The 16,589-nt window shown below is 43.4% G+C and overlaps 1 protein-coding gene across 1 annotated transcript; it reads right to left on the bottom strand.

Annotated features, from left to right (window-relative positions):
- Positions 1 to 16: 16 nt before the first annotated feature.
- On the bottom strand, positions 17 to 4,487 carry LOC107372396 (Fc receptor-like A). Its single transcript, XM_070548666.1, has 7 exons — positions 4,361 to 4,487; positions 4,013 to 4,138; positions 3,834 to 3,869; positions 1,337 to 1,600; positions 1,015 to 1,260; positions 342 to 554; positions 17 to 253 (listed from the first exon to the last, which is right to left on the bottom strand). The coding sequence occupies exons 1-7, from the start codon at positions 4,470 to 4,472 to the stop codon at positions 180 to 182; spliced, it is 1,071 nt and encodes a 356-aa protein (XP_070404767.1). The 5' UTR covers positions 4,473 to 4,487; the 3' UTR covers positions 17 to 179.
- Positions 4,488 to 16,589: the final 12,102 nt, after the last annotated feature.

The raw sequence follows: 16,589 nt of genomic DNA, 5'->3' as shown, positions 1-16,589 counted from the left end.
GTTTGTTTACAGCAAATAAATATTAGAACACTCTTTTTATTCCACTCTGCTGGATTCTAGACATGAGCAACAGAAACCAGATAAATACGAGCTGATGATGAACTCCCGTCATTAGAAATCATCTTTATCCTTCTCGGAGAGTCCGACTGGAACATGTCCTCATTCGCCCCGTCTTCAGGTCAGAAGTGATGCTCTGTGGTGACGTCACAAACAGCATCCAGTCCCTCTTCAGAAAGAGTGGCCGGGTCACTTCCTGCTGTCAGAAAAAAGAGACTTAAGATGAATATGGAATCAAGAAGAGATGAGTGACAGGACTGACTGGCAGCTCGGCCGCGGATGACCTGTTTTCTTCTGTCGATACACCGACGCCATGAGCAGAGTGGAGACGATGTAAGGACTGATCACAATCAGGTGGTAGGCTAAGTGAAGTCCAAGCTGTAGGTTGGTTAGGTGAAGGGGAGGAGCTTCGGAGGTGGGAGGAGCTTCAGAGGTGGGTGGGGCTTCAGATATGGGTGGGGCTTCAGAGGAGGGTGGGGCTTCTGTAGTAGGGTGTCCTGCAGAGAGATGTATTTGGTTTAGAAACCAGCTGCCTGCCATGACTCTGGTGAAGCTTGGACGTGAAGGTCCTGGTTCGGAGTGAGCTGTGTGCGTGAGTTCAGCAGGAACCCGCTAAGGTTTACACGGTTTTAACTTTAACGGACCGGTTTTGTTGCAACGACAGAAAAACGATCTGGAATCTGGAATTTTTACACCAACTTTTCTGTTTCAGCTGATAAAAAAGTTTTTATCAAGCCAAAGATGAAACAACAGGAAGCAACGTTTAGAACTTTTAGCTCCATTTAAAACTATTTTCCGTCACGCAGGTCGACTTTTATCAGACAAAAGGTCAAAGAGATCAAACAAACAAACAAACAAACTCTTCTATGTTTGATGTGAATAAACTACAGTTGGACTTTCGTTTACCCAGCATTCATCACTTCAGCAGCATTAAACAACGTTACCGTGACCTCTGACCTGTGACAGAGAGCCAGCTGGATGGAGACTTTCCATGGCCCCTGATCTCACACCTGTAGAGGCCTTCATCAGACCTGCTGACTCGCTGGAGGGTCATGTGACCTGTAGGCTGGCTCCTTATGATGACATCATCTCTATAGAAGTCAGCTGTGAGGCTGGAGGGAGGGGTCTTTGACTGACAGCTGAGAGTGACATCATGTCCCTCCATCACAGGGAGGACAGGACTCTGCAGGACCACTGGTCCCCCTGAACACAGAGACACACTCCAGCCTTTCATCATGTCCACACAGCTTCATCAGCACCACCTCCAGTCTGATCTCACCTGTGACAGTCAGGTTGATGCTGCTGCTGGATGCCCCGCCCACTCCCTCGCACCAGTACACGCCACTGTCCCGCTTCAGAGCCATGCTGTTGACACAAACAGAATCTTTCCATCTCCCCCATCCGTCTCCACACTGGGACACGTGTCCTGTTGTGGTGCGCCTCCTCAGAGTCCATCGTGCAGACTTGTCCTCATCCTCACAGGTCAGGGACACGCGCTCTTCCTCTAACAGCTGAGATCTTCTGGGATTCACAGTCAGATGAACTGGTAACCATGGAAACATGCAAGAACCTGTTAGTGTGTTCGTAATAAAAGTTAGTTTCTCTACAGAAGCAGATTTGGGTTTGATCACCAGGAGGCGGAGCCAGGCTGTGACGTGCACATGAAGGAGGAGGGGCCAGGCTGCTTATGGGTTCTCCACATGCTCCTGGAGCTCCAAACAGTGACAGTATTGTTGTTGGTACGTTTTAAAGAGACTCCCAGCAGGAGAATACGGGGTGTTGTACCTCCATCATTAGCTGCTGCTCAGTTCAGCCATGTTTGATCCTCGCCTGCTCCACCAGGAAGTGAAGGTGACTCTTCAGACTTCATGACATCAGACTCATGTTTAAGAGTCAACATCACAAAAACCATCAAACACGAATTTCATTACTTTTCTGTTTAAAAGTCATATTTTTAATTCATCTGCAGAGGGCTCCAGTAGGAACGAGCGCCTTGTAAGTCGTACTCTGGGGAAAAAAAGCTCTGGTGCGCCTGTCTGAGGACGTAGAAGTCAGCCGCATGAGCGGTTTGAGGACAATCAGGCAATTATGTGGTGACGTCTTACATGCGGCGTGCTGACATCTGACTTGTAGTCACGCTAACTACAAACCTTTACTAGCTGATAAATCTTAAAGTACGTGACTGGCGTGGTTGAAACGCCCATCATTACTTTTCATTTAAATTGAAGTGCAATTTATGTGTGAGCCGTGTCGGTACAAGATCTGCTCGGGTGCAAGATCGGCTCGGGGTCCTTCGACTGCCGATGACGTCAAAGTAGTTGACGTTACGTTGTTATCATGTTACGTTGTTATAACGTTACGTTGGTATCACGTTACGTTGGTATCACGTTACGTTGGTATCACGTTACGTTGGTATCACGTTACGTTGGTATCACGTTACGTTGTTATCACGTTACGTTGTTATCACGTTACGTTGGTATCACGTTATGTTGGTCCAGGCAAATCTTTCTGTTGGAAAGATGGACAACTTTTACAAAGAAATCCATCATTACCTCTTTGAAAATACACTTTTAGCATAGAGCTGCATGTATATTAGGGCTGAACGATTAACTGCATGTGCAATTAAATTGCGATGTGATGAAAGGAGATTTTCTAATCGCAAAGGCTGCAATTTGGCAGCGAGTGGTTAGCGCAATGCTAATATACGTGGAAAAACCCATGGGAACGCTAATGCTAATATCACCGATTACATTCTTACAAATTATGAATTAGAAACGTGCCAAATGATTACATTTGGAGTCTAATAGAAAGTAAAACTACCATCAATCAAATAAGTACAGACAGGTATTTTAGTAAAGCCAGAAAACTTTTAACTCCAGAGTTTTGGCTAGCAGCTATGAGCGTAACTGAACTATGCATGGACAAGACGTCAAAAACTCAACACAAATACTTCAATAAACGGGACACGCTTCTTTCCTGCAAATACAATTTCACAGGTGTTGCTAATACCTATGATCCTTCAAGGGATGTGCTCAAAGAGGAGTTCAACATTATGAATACAATATAGTGTTTTATTTTACAAATACCATTATAAACACAAACTTACGTCTTAAGAAACATTATTTTAATAACGAAACTGCTAAATTCTTTCCAACAGTATAGATGTGTAGTGTATTTTGTCCAAGTGGGTTTGCCGTACTTTGACGTCATCGGCAGTCGAAGGGCCCCGAGCCGATCCTGTACCGACACCGGGGCGTAAGGCACAGCGGGTTAGACAACTACTGCAGGTGTAGGAGACTATTTTCATGTTCAGCCTGCATGATGAACTCAAAGTGATTGATGATAATCAGAAATAATCATTAAAATGGTTTTCTTAGTGAAGTTGAGCTTTAAACATGTTTGATTGTTTTTCTCTTTCCACTCACTCGCCCACCTGCTGTCGTCGGTGAACTCAGCCAGAATGAAACCATTGGACTGGTTATGTTGTCTACCTCAGTATTGACCTGTTTCTCCTGCGCGCCTCATCAGAGCCAACAGGAAGTGTCAGAGCGCGTGAACAACAGCGACGCTGGTGCTGATTCTTCGTTAACTTTAGCAGACGAGGGCGTTAGCCTCTGTGAGCTAGCTAGCAACCACCCACAGCATGGAGGCGCTCCATCTGACATTAATCCCTCGTGTCTGATGGAGGATTAACTCATGATAATCTGAAGCTGCTTGTTTTTTTGACTTTGATGTGAACGTGTCAGAACAACAGCTGGAGAACAGATGTCACTGACCTTGGGTTGATGAGCAGAACAGCAGAGCGCTCAGGTCTACAGAGGAGATCATTTACGTCATTATTCAGGACTCAACAGCAGTAAAACACTTTTGATCAACTTTTCACACAACAAGTCAGAAGAACTTCAAACAGGAAACAAGAGACGTCTGTGAGCTGGGTCACACCAAATTAACTCACAAATCAGAGACAGTAGAGACGTTTCCTCCATCCCGCCGCTCGGTCGTATCTGATCAGGCTCCTCCTCCTCTTCCTCTGAAGGAGCCCCGTCAGCTCTGTGGTCCCTCAGTCTCATCGTGTTCAGTCCTAACGTGTTAGAGAACAAACACGAGACCAAGAAGGTGGAACACAAACAGATGATTCAGCTTCAGTTAGAGGTCAAAGGTAAAGCTGCGCTTTTATTTTGAAGGATGGTCTGGAATCTCCTTTTATTTTGGCATTAGGGTAAAGGTTATTTTTAACAGAACAGAGCAAAGCTGAGAACCAGATTACAAAAATGATAAAAAGAGCAAACGAGCTGCTGCCTACTTCCTGTGTGACATGGGTAGACAGGAAACGCGACCAATCCTGAAGCTTCTCTCGGTTTCAGCCACACACACGCACACGCACACCACACACACACGCACACACACACTAACATTTTGTGTTTCTCTCCTTAATCATTGCCACCCTAACCCCCCACTGCCCCCCTCTCTCAGATTCTGTAGAGTTGTAGCCATGGCAACGGGAAACTAAGGCACTTGTAGCTATGGAAGCAGGGTCATACCGTGGCCCAGTCTCAACACTCGCCCTGCACCCTGCGGTCTTCAGCAAAGTGCACTTGGAGAAAGTGTGCAGTAGGGTTCGGGTGCGTCGTACACAAGTGTGCAAACAACTGCAGAATTGAGACGGGGAGCATTGCGTCATCGGTCGCAACGCGTGTCGGGATGCTGGCCGCTGTGAAACTTATTTCAAAAACCTTTATTAACAACTTTCAAACCAACAACAAAGCAATTATTTGAAATAAATTAAATTCGTCTAAAACATTCAGAGCATCAACGAATCGTCCTAAAATGAACTCATTTCATTAGAAAATACATATTTTCAGAGAAGGAACTTGAGCCGTTTCTCCTGCAGCAATGACTTGTGGGTAATACCCTTGCCCGAGGTCTGCATCGCTGCGGACTTGGGTGAAGTGCGGATTAAGGGTGCAATGGGGGCGTGGTCGACTTCCGCACTTGAGAATCGGGACACCCTACGCACTCGCCCCCCTGGTCAGGATTTGAAGGGCGCAAGGGTGGAAGTGCGAGTTTTGAGATTGGGCCCAAGTCGTGCTTGAGCCAGGCCCCATGTGGGCACTGGGCAGGGATGCTTTTTGAGGACCCCCCATAATAAACCATCATAAAAACAATGGGGGGGGGGTAAGAGTACAAGATGGACCTGCACTGTGCGCGACCTGCCTGTGGGGAGGGACCGCGCTGGCTTGAGCCCACCTTGTGGATTGAGTGCCACGCCCACTACCCCCCTCCCAGGACCGGATCACGATAAACCACCAAAACCAGGGACCCTTGCAGCCCTCCCACACTCGTAGCTCGCTTGCATCGTTATTATAAACATGTTTTTAAAAATAGCCTAAATGTGAAACGCTGCAGCAGTGAAACCAACCTGCAGCTTCTGCTACAGACGTGACCAGATGTCCCGCTTTGTGCGGAACAGTCCCGCATTTCCATCACTTTTCACGTTTCCCGGATTACTGACGGTCTCCCTATTGCAGCGGACTTCAGGAAACAACCAGATGAGCCGCCTGACAGGCTGAGGTAGGGCCGCAATCACGCGCTCGTTAAAACATTCGCCGAGATTCCTAAAAGGCGTTTCTCATACGTCCCCCCCCCCAAATCAACCGTTAACTAAATAAATGAGCGTCTAATCGTGCTGTAGACATGTGTAGTCAATCATTTGGGACTTTAGTGCAACTTTAAATTTAAACATTCTGCCTAAAACCATCAGTGCTAACTAAGCCCTCTTCAGGTAAAAACTGCACTAGATGAATTTAATTTAAATCTGCCATCGCTATTGGCTAAGAGGTACCCTATGACGTTAGCTGGTACCATATGATGTCACAATGCCACTGTAAACCTGTATGCGTATATTTGTTAGTGGCTCCGCCCTCTCAGTTTGCCCTACAATGCCTCCTTGTGGCGTATTTTTCAAATAGAGAATGGGAGTGGAGTTGAGCTCTGGTAGGGGGAGACTTGCTCTGTGCTGAAAAAAGGATCAAACCAAAAATTAACCCAGCGAACAAAAGGTGGTGGTCAACAGGAAATACACACACACACACCCCACTCTCTTTATCTCACGTCACCTGAGCAGGTGCAGCGGATGGACTTGATCACATGACCGTCAACAATCTAAGCATTTACAGAACATACACCAAAACAAATCAGTATATTTATACACTTATTACTAAAACACCTTTATGTCTCCCACACTCCCGTTTCCACTGTCAGTCCTGCATAAACTGTGGAGGAAGCAGCCTGCTGCTGTCAAACGGAGGCAGGGCTTAGGTCCAGAGCACGTTGAGCACCTGAACCACCAAAACAGAAGCAAGCGTGAGCACGGAGGAGAAAATGCTGTAAACTCTGAGTTAAAGTTAAAGTCCCATTAGTTGTCACCAAGCCCCCACAATACGCCTCTAAAATTGGTCTCAACCTGGAAGTACCAAAAATTGCAGTTCCACCCTCATCCACTAGGGGCTGGTGTCAGAAGCGAGCAAATCCTCATTGACTCCCATGTTAAAAATACCAATTTCACAGCAGAAATAAACATGTTTACAGCCTGGTACCAGAACATGTTTTTGGTTTAAATGATCTAGTTTACACTCATGACAACTCTGAGGGGGGTGAATTTTTTTCTCACTCTTCTGTTTAAGTGTATTAAAAGCCTAAAATTCTGTATAATTAATGAGCATCAGACCCACGTGACCGCAGAGCTAGCTCCGTGGAAAGACCTCAGTAGAGCCTCGGTCTGGCCTGGAAACTGCTCCGGGATTTTGAGTCTCTGTGTTTGTGTATTCTTTTTTGGATATTTTTTGTGCAATTGTTGGACAAAATGACTTGCTGTGGCATTAATTGCACTGATAGAGCGTCCAAGGAGTCTCCACTTCATTTTTTTCGGTAAGTAAAATTATATTTATGTATTTTAGGTCACTGCCGAGCTGAGCTTAGATTTTAACATGTACTGTTTAACCATGAAATTTAAATGTAATAGGGTAAAACCCAGTGCATTTAACATAATGCTGCACTTTGGAAAATGGGTTGAAATATAACATGTTGGTGGAGTTGGGTTCCCACTATCGGCTTGTGGAGCTCTCTGGAGGCCGATGTTTTCCACCCTTATCCCCTCCCCGCAGCCCGGTCCATCTCTGTCTGATCGTGGCTTCTGTGTGCTGTGCGGGCTGACGGCTTGTGGAGCTCTGGGATGGAAACCTTTCCACCCGGTTCTCCCCAGCGGCAGCTCTGCGCATCTCAGATCGCAGCGGCGCTTGTCTGCTGCGCGGCTGCCAGCTTGTGGAGGTCTCGGAGACCTCTGTGTTCCACCCGGTTTTACCCAGCGGTCAGCCCGGCGTAATTCTGACTCAGAAGCTCTGGTGTTGTGCACAGTTAACTCCGGTTGTAGCTAGGTAGCTACCTCTGTTAGCTTAGCTCCCACCTTCGCATTAGCTTTGGGTTAGCTTCAGGTTACCTACCTGAAGGCAGCTGTGGCTACATCGTAGCTCATCACCATCTGTGTGTGTGAATGTGTGTGTGTATTAGGCAGACGCTTTTATCCAAAGCGACTAACAATTTATACCCTATAGGGCATGTTGTGATCTGTGGGGGAAACCGGAGTACCCGGAGGAAACCCACGCATGCATGGGGAGAACACGCAACTCCACGCAGAAAGGCCGCAGCCGAGTATCGAACCTGCAACCTTCGTGCTGCGAGGCAACAGTGTTAACCACTGCACCACCATGCAGCCAAAAGTAACTAAGAAGCTAATTTATTAAATTAAATCTGAATTTCTTAGAAATTAAAATCGGTGATGTTCATTTCTCCCGCCTAAAATCTAGAAGAGATTTGTTGTCATGTTAAAAAAACAACATTTTGTTTCTGGATTAAGAAGAAAACAGCAAAAAAAGAGAATGGATATTTTTCTGTGAGATGCTGATTTTAGTGGAAAATTAATTAAAAACAAACATAAATGGATCTAAAAATGTTACTGGTCATTCTGTTGTGGAAAACATTCACTGAAAACTCTGGAAAGCTGTTTAAACCTGCATTTTTTTATTATTATTATTGGGGCCTACCTATGTTATTAATATGATCAGAGCCACTACAGAGTTATAAATGATAAATGATCCGCACTTGTACAGCACCTTCCAGAGTAAGGACTCCAAAGCGCTTTACACTACAGTGTATCATTCATCCATTCACACACACATTCACACACACAGATGGTGATGAGCTACGATGTAGCCACAGCTGCCCTGGGGCACACTGACAGAGGCGAGTCATATGCTGTGGCTGTCACGTTTAGGAGAGTAGGACCCAAATTGCAAAACCCAGGATGACACGAGGCAGGAATTGAAATAAAGAAAATCCTTTTATTGTAGGATGTGTCCAAAATAAAGAATAAATCCAAGAACAGGGAGGGAGCCAAAATCCAAGAATCCAGGGAGTCAAAAAACACCAGAGGAACGAGCAGACTGACAGGACTAATAACGCTGACAAGCAACAATGGACCGACAAGAACACAGAGACAGACAGGTTAAATACACTGGGAGGAGCAATCAGGGAAACAGGAAGCAGGTGTGTGGGGTGAGCTGCTGGAGGGAAGGCAGGTGACACTAATCAACTCAATGGGGAAAACAGAAACAGAGGATGGCAAATACCTTAACACAAAACTAAACACAATTTCCTAAAGACAGAGGGAAGGACTCACACAAACTAGCTGTAGGAGGACATAGTACATACACACACACTGAGCTGGGGACAACGAGGCTGGAGCTGACCTGGGAGGAAACAGTAAAAGATAACATCAGACACTAGACTGACACACAAACTGACACATAGAAACTGACACAGAAAAAGGACACAAGAGGGCGCCAAAGGGCTACAACATAAGACACATAACAGGGATGCAGACAAGGACACATGAGGGCGCTAAGAGAGCACAAGGGGAGCTGGGGGAACAAAGGGACACAAGAGGGAATCTAGAGAGGGATGGAGGACACCAGGAGGCACATAAAGGAAGGGGGCTGACGCAGACCATGACAGTGGTAAGTAGAGGAAGCTTTCGCTGTTAGCTTGTTCAAGTTGAATTCAAGTAGAAGATATAGTACATGAAATACATAATAATACTTTATGAATATGTACCAGTGATGTTAGGGCTTGTTGTTTTGTCGTGTCATTGGAACTTTACGTTGTCCCACATTTGACAAGTGTGGATGTGGTCACCCTAACTTAGTACCTAACCGAACCTAACCCCTCCTCTCCTGCCTGCAGCTGGTGGGCGTAGACGCTAAACCAGAGCTATTCAGTTCCGGGCCTCGAGGGCCGGTATCCAGCACGTATTAGTTTTAACCCTGCTTCAACACACCTGATTTCAATCAGCAGGTGACTAACAGGCTTCTGCAGAGCCTGATGAGTGCTGCACAGGTGACTCAACCACTGAATCTAGTGTGTTGGAGCAGAGAAACCACTAAAACGTGCTGGATACCGCTGTTACACCAAATTCTGCGACCCGTCACAGTTTGTGACCCCCAGGGGGCAGTGCTGCGTTTTGTTGCGTCTGTACATCCTGAATTGGCATAAAAGAAGAAGATGCTACGTTAAAACCGTAAACTACGTAAGCTTTGAGGAAGTTGTGTGGCGCGGACCGTGGATATTAAAAAGAGCGTTTGTTAATGTTTATTGCAAACAAACGGGACAATAAATGCAGCGATAAGCAGGGCGTTGACAAGAAATGTTTGCTAAAGTTAAACACTGATTTTACAATATGCGAGATCCGCAGGTAAAATGTTCAGAACTTCCATTTATTGAAATAAATTGTTGTGATCCACATCCTCAGTTTATTAGAAACCACTGCAGATTGTCTGGTTGCTACGTTTTTTTTTCTGTCACTCCAATGCCACTCATGTACTGGTGGAGATAAAAGGGAAATAAAATGACACAAACATCACGAAACGCCTTTTGTTGTATATCTTCAGTGAAAATGAAAGACATCTGCATTATTACTGAGATGCAGATGGCCACATTCTGTGACAGCCACTATCATATTACTGTGTGACCATGGTCCCCGCCGCACAACTTCCTCAAAGCTTATGTAGTTTTGTGCCATTCAGGATGTACAGACGCAACAAAACACAACACTGCCCCCTGGGGGTCACAAATTGTGATGGGTCGCAGAATTTGGATGCAACACCGGCCCTCGAGGCCCGAACTTGAATAGCCCTGCGCTAAACTGTCACATTTGTCGTGTTTTTATCAAGGATTCCAGTGACACCGTGTCGAGCACCCAAACTCCGACTTTTAGTGAATCACCTCCTCTCTCCCCCCCCTTCACAATAAAACCCAGTTACACTCAAACAGATTACACCACAACATTCACCTTCAAACAGCTTTCATTCCACTCCTGTGATCAGTGTTGCCAAATGTTTTTGACTGAAAGTAGCTGAAGTACCCCCCAAAAGTCGTTAGATGTCACCAGATGATGTCACGTGCTCATTTGCATAAGACGCAATGACGCAATCTGGTTTGCGTGATGACGCCACCACGTCTGCGTCGTGACGTCACCGGTCTTGTAGAGTAAATCAAATAAAACCCACGTGATTTTATAAAAAATGTATTTAATTTATTTTTTTATATTTTATTAAAATAAAAAAACCTATAGAATACAAAACAGCAGCCTTTAAAACATCAAGGAAAGATGGCACCAAAAAAAATGGAAGGAATATTTCTATTTTGTCTGAAGAGAATGGAACTCTGAAACACAAAAATATTAAATTGATAGGAATGTATGTATGACTGAATTATAATGAAATTTGCTCTTGTAGTTTTCAAGTGCCTTGAGATGTATTCTGTTGTGATTCAGTGCTATATATTGACCTAATAGATAAAATATATATTTTTATTTTTGCTTGGTTTTGTTGCTTTTAGTACTTTTGTGTAAAAAGAAGCAGGCCGTATTTAGTATTCAGAAACGTTACATGCAAACTGCCAATGACCTGAGGTGTTTGTCTTACAGTATTATTCTGTTTTTTTATAAAAGTTTAAAATGTGCAACGTTTTTGAACTCATCATAGAGTTCCAATGTTCCTTGAATGCACCACAAGTGGTGCGAGAAGCCAGCAGCCATGTGCGATAGCGACGCTGCCCTGCTGTCAGCCTGCCAGTGCCAGCCGAGCTCAGCTGCCGAAGGATGGCGGAAGGAGTGGTCGCCCTTTATCTAGCTCCGGTGGCTATCTTAAATAATGAACTTGCTAATAAACTATTTGAATGTGTGACGCACACAGAAAGATGTGGTCACATTTTTCGTATTGATGCTTTAACCATCTGATGTAATTTATTCCTGTGTGGAAAAAAATATATATATATTTAATGGATTCCAGGCTAAAAGGAAAATAAAAAAAACTTAGTCTCTAAGGACATTGTTATTATTAGTCTTTGTAAACTGTTCTGTAAAGGTAATACACCTTAATGCCAGTAGAGGGCAGTATGATACTGGGCAGCTGTTAGCTTTTCCTCGTTCTGCAATGAGGAGCTGACGCAGCAACACCATACTGATGCAAGAGCATCTGGCTGCAGACATCAGCTGGCGACTTTGCCGTGACAGGAAATGACGTATCTGGAAAAAATTGTCATTACCTTCGCCGGAAGTCATTACCTTTGCCGGAAGTAGTTTTTTTCGGAAGTCATTACCTTTGCCGAAGTAGTTTTTTTTTTCTTGAATACGCTTTATTGACAAAGCACAAAAGTAGTTTGAATTTGTCAAAACCATACCGTGTCGTTTTTCTCTTCGATTTGTACATATTTAAGAGAAAAATTACACGGTGGGTCATTACCTTAACCAGAAGTCATTACTTTCACTGGAAGTAGTTTTTTAAAAAACAAAACTTACCGGAAAAAGCTTTTTATTTCAGATTTTTTTTTCTCTTCAGATCTGGACTGGCAAACTTAAGTAACGTTGTTACCTGCGTTGCATGAAAATTGAATATTAAATCCCTTTGTTCTTCAGACAGGGAATTTTTATGACAGTAGCACATACATACATACATAATACATACATACATATATATATATATATATATATATATATATATATATATATATATATACACACACACACACACATATATATATGTATATATACACACACACAATAAAAGGCTGTAAAGTGAATTAAAAAAACATATGGAAAAAATGAGAACACATTAAACTAAGACTTTTCAAAATGTGCAAACAAAATAGTACTGGCTAAATATTCTGTTTTATTGTTAAGCCCAAGATGAACTTTTGACCTACACCAATTGCTAAAGTACAGGACTCCCAGAAGCAGTGAAAAACATTTCAGCAACACTCCTCTCTCACCAGCAACAAAAATTAGTTATTAAATATCCATAACACTGTCCTATTGTGTATCACAGCAGCTCATTGCAACAGAATTTAACTACTACAGTTGATAACTATTTAGCTAGTTGGTATTTATTTTGAGTGAAAGACAATAAAACCAAAGAAACACTTAATTTCACAACCATTTTATTTTGGGTACAAATGAATTTGCTGAAGCATGGCTTTCTCAGCTGCATATCGATTCATCCCCTCCCATTTTTCCAACACTTTTATTGTTACCTGAAAAACATGCAGGATTACTTCATCGTCGTCGTTGTCGTCTTCCTCTGCTTATCCGGGTCCGGGTCGCGGGGGCAGCATCCCAACTAGGGAGCTCCAGACCGTCCTCTCCCCGGCCTTGTCCACCAGCTCCTCCGGCAGGACCCCAAGGCGTTCCCGGACCAGATTGGAGATGTAACCTCTCCAACGTGTCCTGGGTCGACCCGGGGGCCTCCTGCTGGCAGAACCTGCCCGAAACACCTCCCCGGGGAGGCGTCCAGGAGGCATCCTGACCAGATGCCCAAACCACCTCAACTAGCTCCTTTCGATCCAGAGAAGCAGCGGTTCTACTCCGAGTCCCTCCCGAATGTCCGAGCTCCTCACCCTATCTCTAAGGCTGAGCCCGGCCACCCTACGGAGGAAACTCATTTTAGCCGCTTGTATCCGCAATCTCGTTCTTTCGGTCATTACCCAAAGCTCATGACCATAGGTGAGGATTGGGACGTAGATCGACCGGTAAATCAAGAGCCTGGCTTTCTGGCTCAGCTCCCTCTTCACCACGACAGATCGGTTCAGCGTCCGCATCACTGCAGACGCCGAACCAATCCGCCCGTCGATCTCCCGATCCCTCCTACCCTCACTCGTGAACAAGACCCCGAGATACTTAAACTTCTCCACTTGAGGTAGGACCTCTCCCCCGACCCGGAGTTGGCAAGCCACCCTTTTCCGGTCGAGAACCATGGATTTGGAGGTGCTGATCCTCATCCCAGCCGCTTCACACTCGGCCGCGAACCTATCCAGCAAGAGCTGAAGGTCAGAGCAGGGTGAAGCTAGGAGGACCACATCATCCGCAAAAAGCAGAGACGAGATTCTCCTGCCACCAAACTCTGTTAAGGATTACTTCATACACTGTCAAATGTTTTCAAAAAGTAACTTTTATACCAATCACTGCTGAAGACTGCGTTGTACCTCTGGAACAAGGATATCAAACACCAAGTCCAGAAACTGGAACTCTCTCTTCTTTATTAGTTTATCTATTCCTGAGCATGAACCAATCCGCTCTGTCAGCTCGTCAACCTATAAAACACGTTAACATAAAAATGAACAAAACGTTCCTCTCAGCATTAGACAACAGACCCAGGTGGCCCACTGACCATGCATCCACATAAATAAATGTGATGCAGCTTATTGTAAGTCAGTATACATTTACCTGTGCATCAGCAAAGTGGAACATCAGTGGCTTTAGTCTTTGCTTTAATTTAAGCGAGACACCTGGATTGTGCCACAGATACATGAGGCCAGACTTCACTCTACCGCTGCAGAGATCCTTATACACAGTCTGAGTAGAGACAAGAGTTAAAAATAAGCAACATTACCACAGAAAACAAGGGATTGCATTATCCTATGTCCAATTTTAGAGTCTTAATTTATTATAATTAAACATTACCTTGATTTCCCCATCTGAAATCACTGCCTGGGTTCCATTTTTCAAAGCCTCGATTGTCCTGGAATTTAGATAAAATACATCTTATTAGCAAATGAAGAATACAAGCACATGTAAGGAGTTTTGTCAGTGTCACTTGAAGAAGTCCGATATTCATTTTAGATCTATATTTAAGGCCTGTAACTCCTGAATGATTTGCAGCTACATGTGCTTAAATCCGATAATATTAATATAAACCAAACCCGATCAAAGCAGTCAGTCGACAAAAATATCTATTTTTTATAAGGTTAGGATTATTCTGAAACAGAATCAGAAGGAGGGCGGCATTAATTAGAGAAGCGGCTACTATTTCAAAGTTATTGTACCTGTTGCAGGACACCTGATTTGTGCAACCACAGTAGAATGACCCAGCACACCACACACAATAACTGAAAAATATTTAGAGATATTGAAAGCTAAGCTTGTCCAGAAAATACATTTTATTTCTGGGTGCACAGGACCAGTTCCAGTGTGGGCCAGATGCTGAAAAATAAATTCATAAATCTGTCTTTTTTGAAGTTTCACAAATCAGAGGAAGGTTTCACAAATCACAAACTATGTTTTATGCATTCCTACGAGCCCAGAATAATCTAAAACAGGTTTGAAGAGTGTATGTATTGTAGGTTTTGAGCTAGAGCAGAATAAAAATGGTCAGAGTAGAGAAAAATTGGGTGTATTAGCCCTTTAGCCATTTCCCGAATCGGAAGCTAACTTTAGCCTCGTATGAAAACTAGTGATTGAAACCACTTACAAATCTCTGAAAATCTACGCTTTTTAATTAAAAAAGGGTATTAATAATGTTTCAGTTAAGTCAGTATTAGAAATCGTGGTCTTTATATCATGTCTAAATTATATATAAAGTTAATATTATTACTTTAACTGTTTTAACAAACAGGGAGACCAGAAAAATCAAATAGCTAAGTTAAAGCTAAGCTACAATTGCTGATAGCTTTATTTATGTAGCTTTTGTGTTAGCTTGTGAACTCCCTGCATTCATTTAAAGACTGCGTGTTAATATTGATACAATTAGCTATGAAACACGGTGCCTTTGCAATAATTCTCTGGTAAAGCTTTAAACGCTACAGTGCCTACATTTAAGAACTAAGAACGGTTGCAACAATTAGTTAATTTCATCCTTACCTTTCTTTATCTATCATCCTTATCCTTACCTTTCCTCAACTGAAACCCGCCGAGTATGGTTGAAACAAAAACAACGTAGCGGCCGCCAAAAAAAGACCAACTTCCTGCCGAGGTCTTTCGCTCGTCGATTTTCCGGTAAAAGTAATGACACGCCATCTTGCTCTCGACACACCAGCTGATGTCTGCAGCCAGGTCCTACTCTACTGATGTCCCGTCTGCTCATTTAACTGTTTTTAACAGGTTAGTGTCCTCATATAAGAGCGATAAACAGGTGAAAATGGGAGAAAACCGTGTCAAGATGTGTTTGTCAAGCACCTGTTAATCGGTTTGGGAGGAAGTTTTGTTCTTAATGTGTGGTTTAAATGTGCTGTACGCCCGGCGCCCCCCGATGGCGAAGTTGATATGGCGGCACAACAACGGCTTCATGTTTAGTTGGATTTTATCCTGTGTGCTCCATGTAAAATGAATGGCATTGCTGAGAAAGAAGTGTTATTTTGTTCATGTAGGTGAAATAGTGAAAATAAGCAAGGTGGTTGATGAGAAAGAGTTATTTAAACTGGTTTGCATTTATATTATTTTAAAGCTCATGTGGAGTAGAAATATTAAGTTTGTTCCATGAGTGTCTTATTATATTATGAACATGTAGTGATGAACCAGTATTGCAAGAAAATGTCAAATGCAGTAAAATAAGTGTCTGACTATTCAGAATTTGTCAAAAGGGAACTGCTTAAACAAGGTGAATGGTAGAAAATGTGCTGCTTGACATGGTTGAAAGTGTTAATAAAATCCTGCAATGAAGAGCTAACGCATCAACGCCATACTGATGTCCTGTCTGCTCATTTGACTGTTTTTGACAGAATCACCTGTTGCATGGTCACATACCTGGGACCTGTAACACATGCGAGAGAAAAAAACCTCACTGGTCATATTATATCACCCTTCACAACCAGACGAAGGGCTTTCAGCAAAACGTAAAGTGTGTGTGAGTCAACAAAGGAAGAAGAAAACGGCTAAAGCTAACAACAAAGCTAACAAAGCTACTCACGACGACTACCTCGCCCCAGCGAATACGAACACAAACTCAAAAGGTAAGAAAACTTATCATCACCCTGCAAAGCTGTAACTATTTAAATATTTACACTATTAACAACGATTAAACAGTTTTATCCATTAGCTTCAGTTCAGATGTTTTATTAACAATAGATTAAATATTTAACATATTTATTTAAAGGCCAACCACATGAACTATTGACATATTTACAGTATTAACAAAAAGGAATTTTTTATT

The sequence above is a fragment of the Nothobranchius furzeri genome, chromosome 2 (genome assembly GCF_043380555.1).
Source record: "Nothobranchius furzeri strain GRZ-AD chromosome 2, NfurGRZ-RIMD1, whole genome shotgun sequence".
Lineage (NCBI taxonomy): Eukaryota > Metazoa > Chordata > Actinopteri > Cyprinodontiformes > Nothobranchiidae > Nothobranchius > Nothobranchius furzeri.
This window is presented reverse-complemented; position numbering and strand designations above follow the sequence as displayed.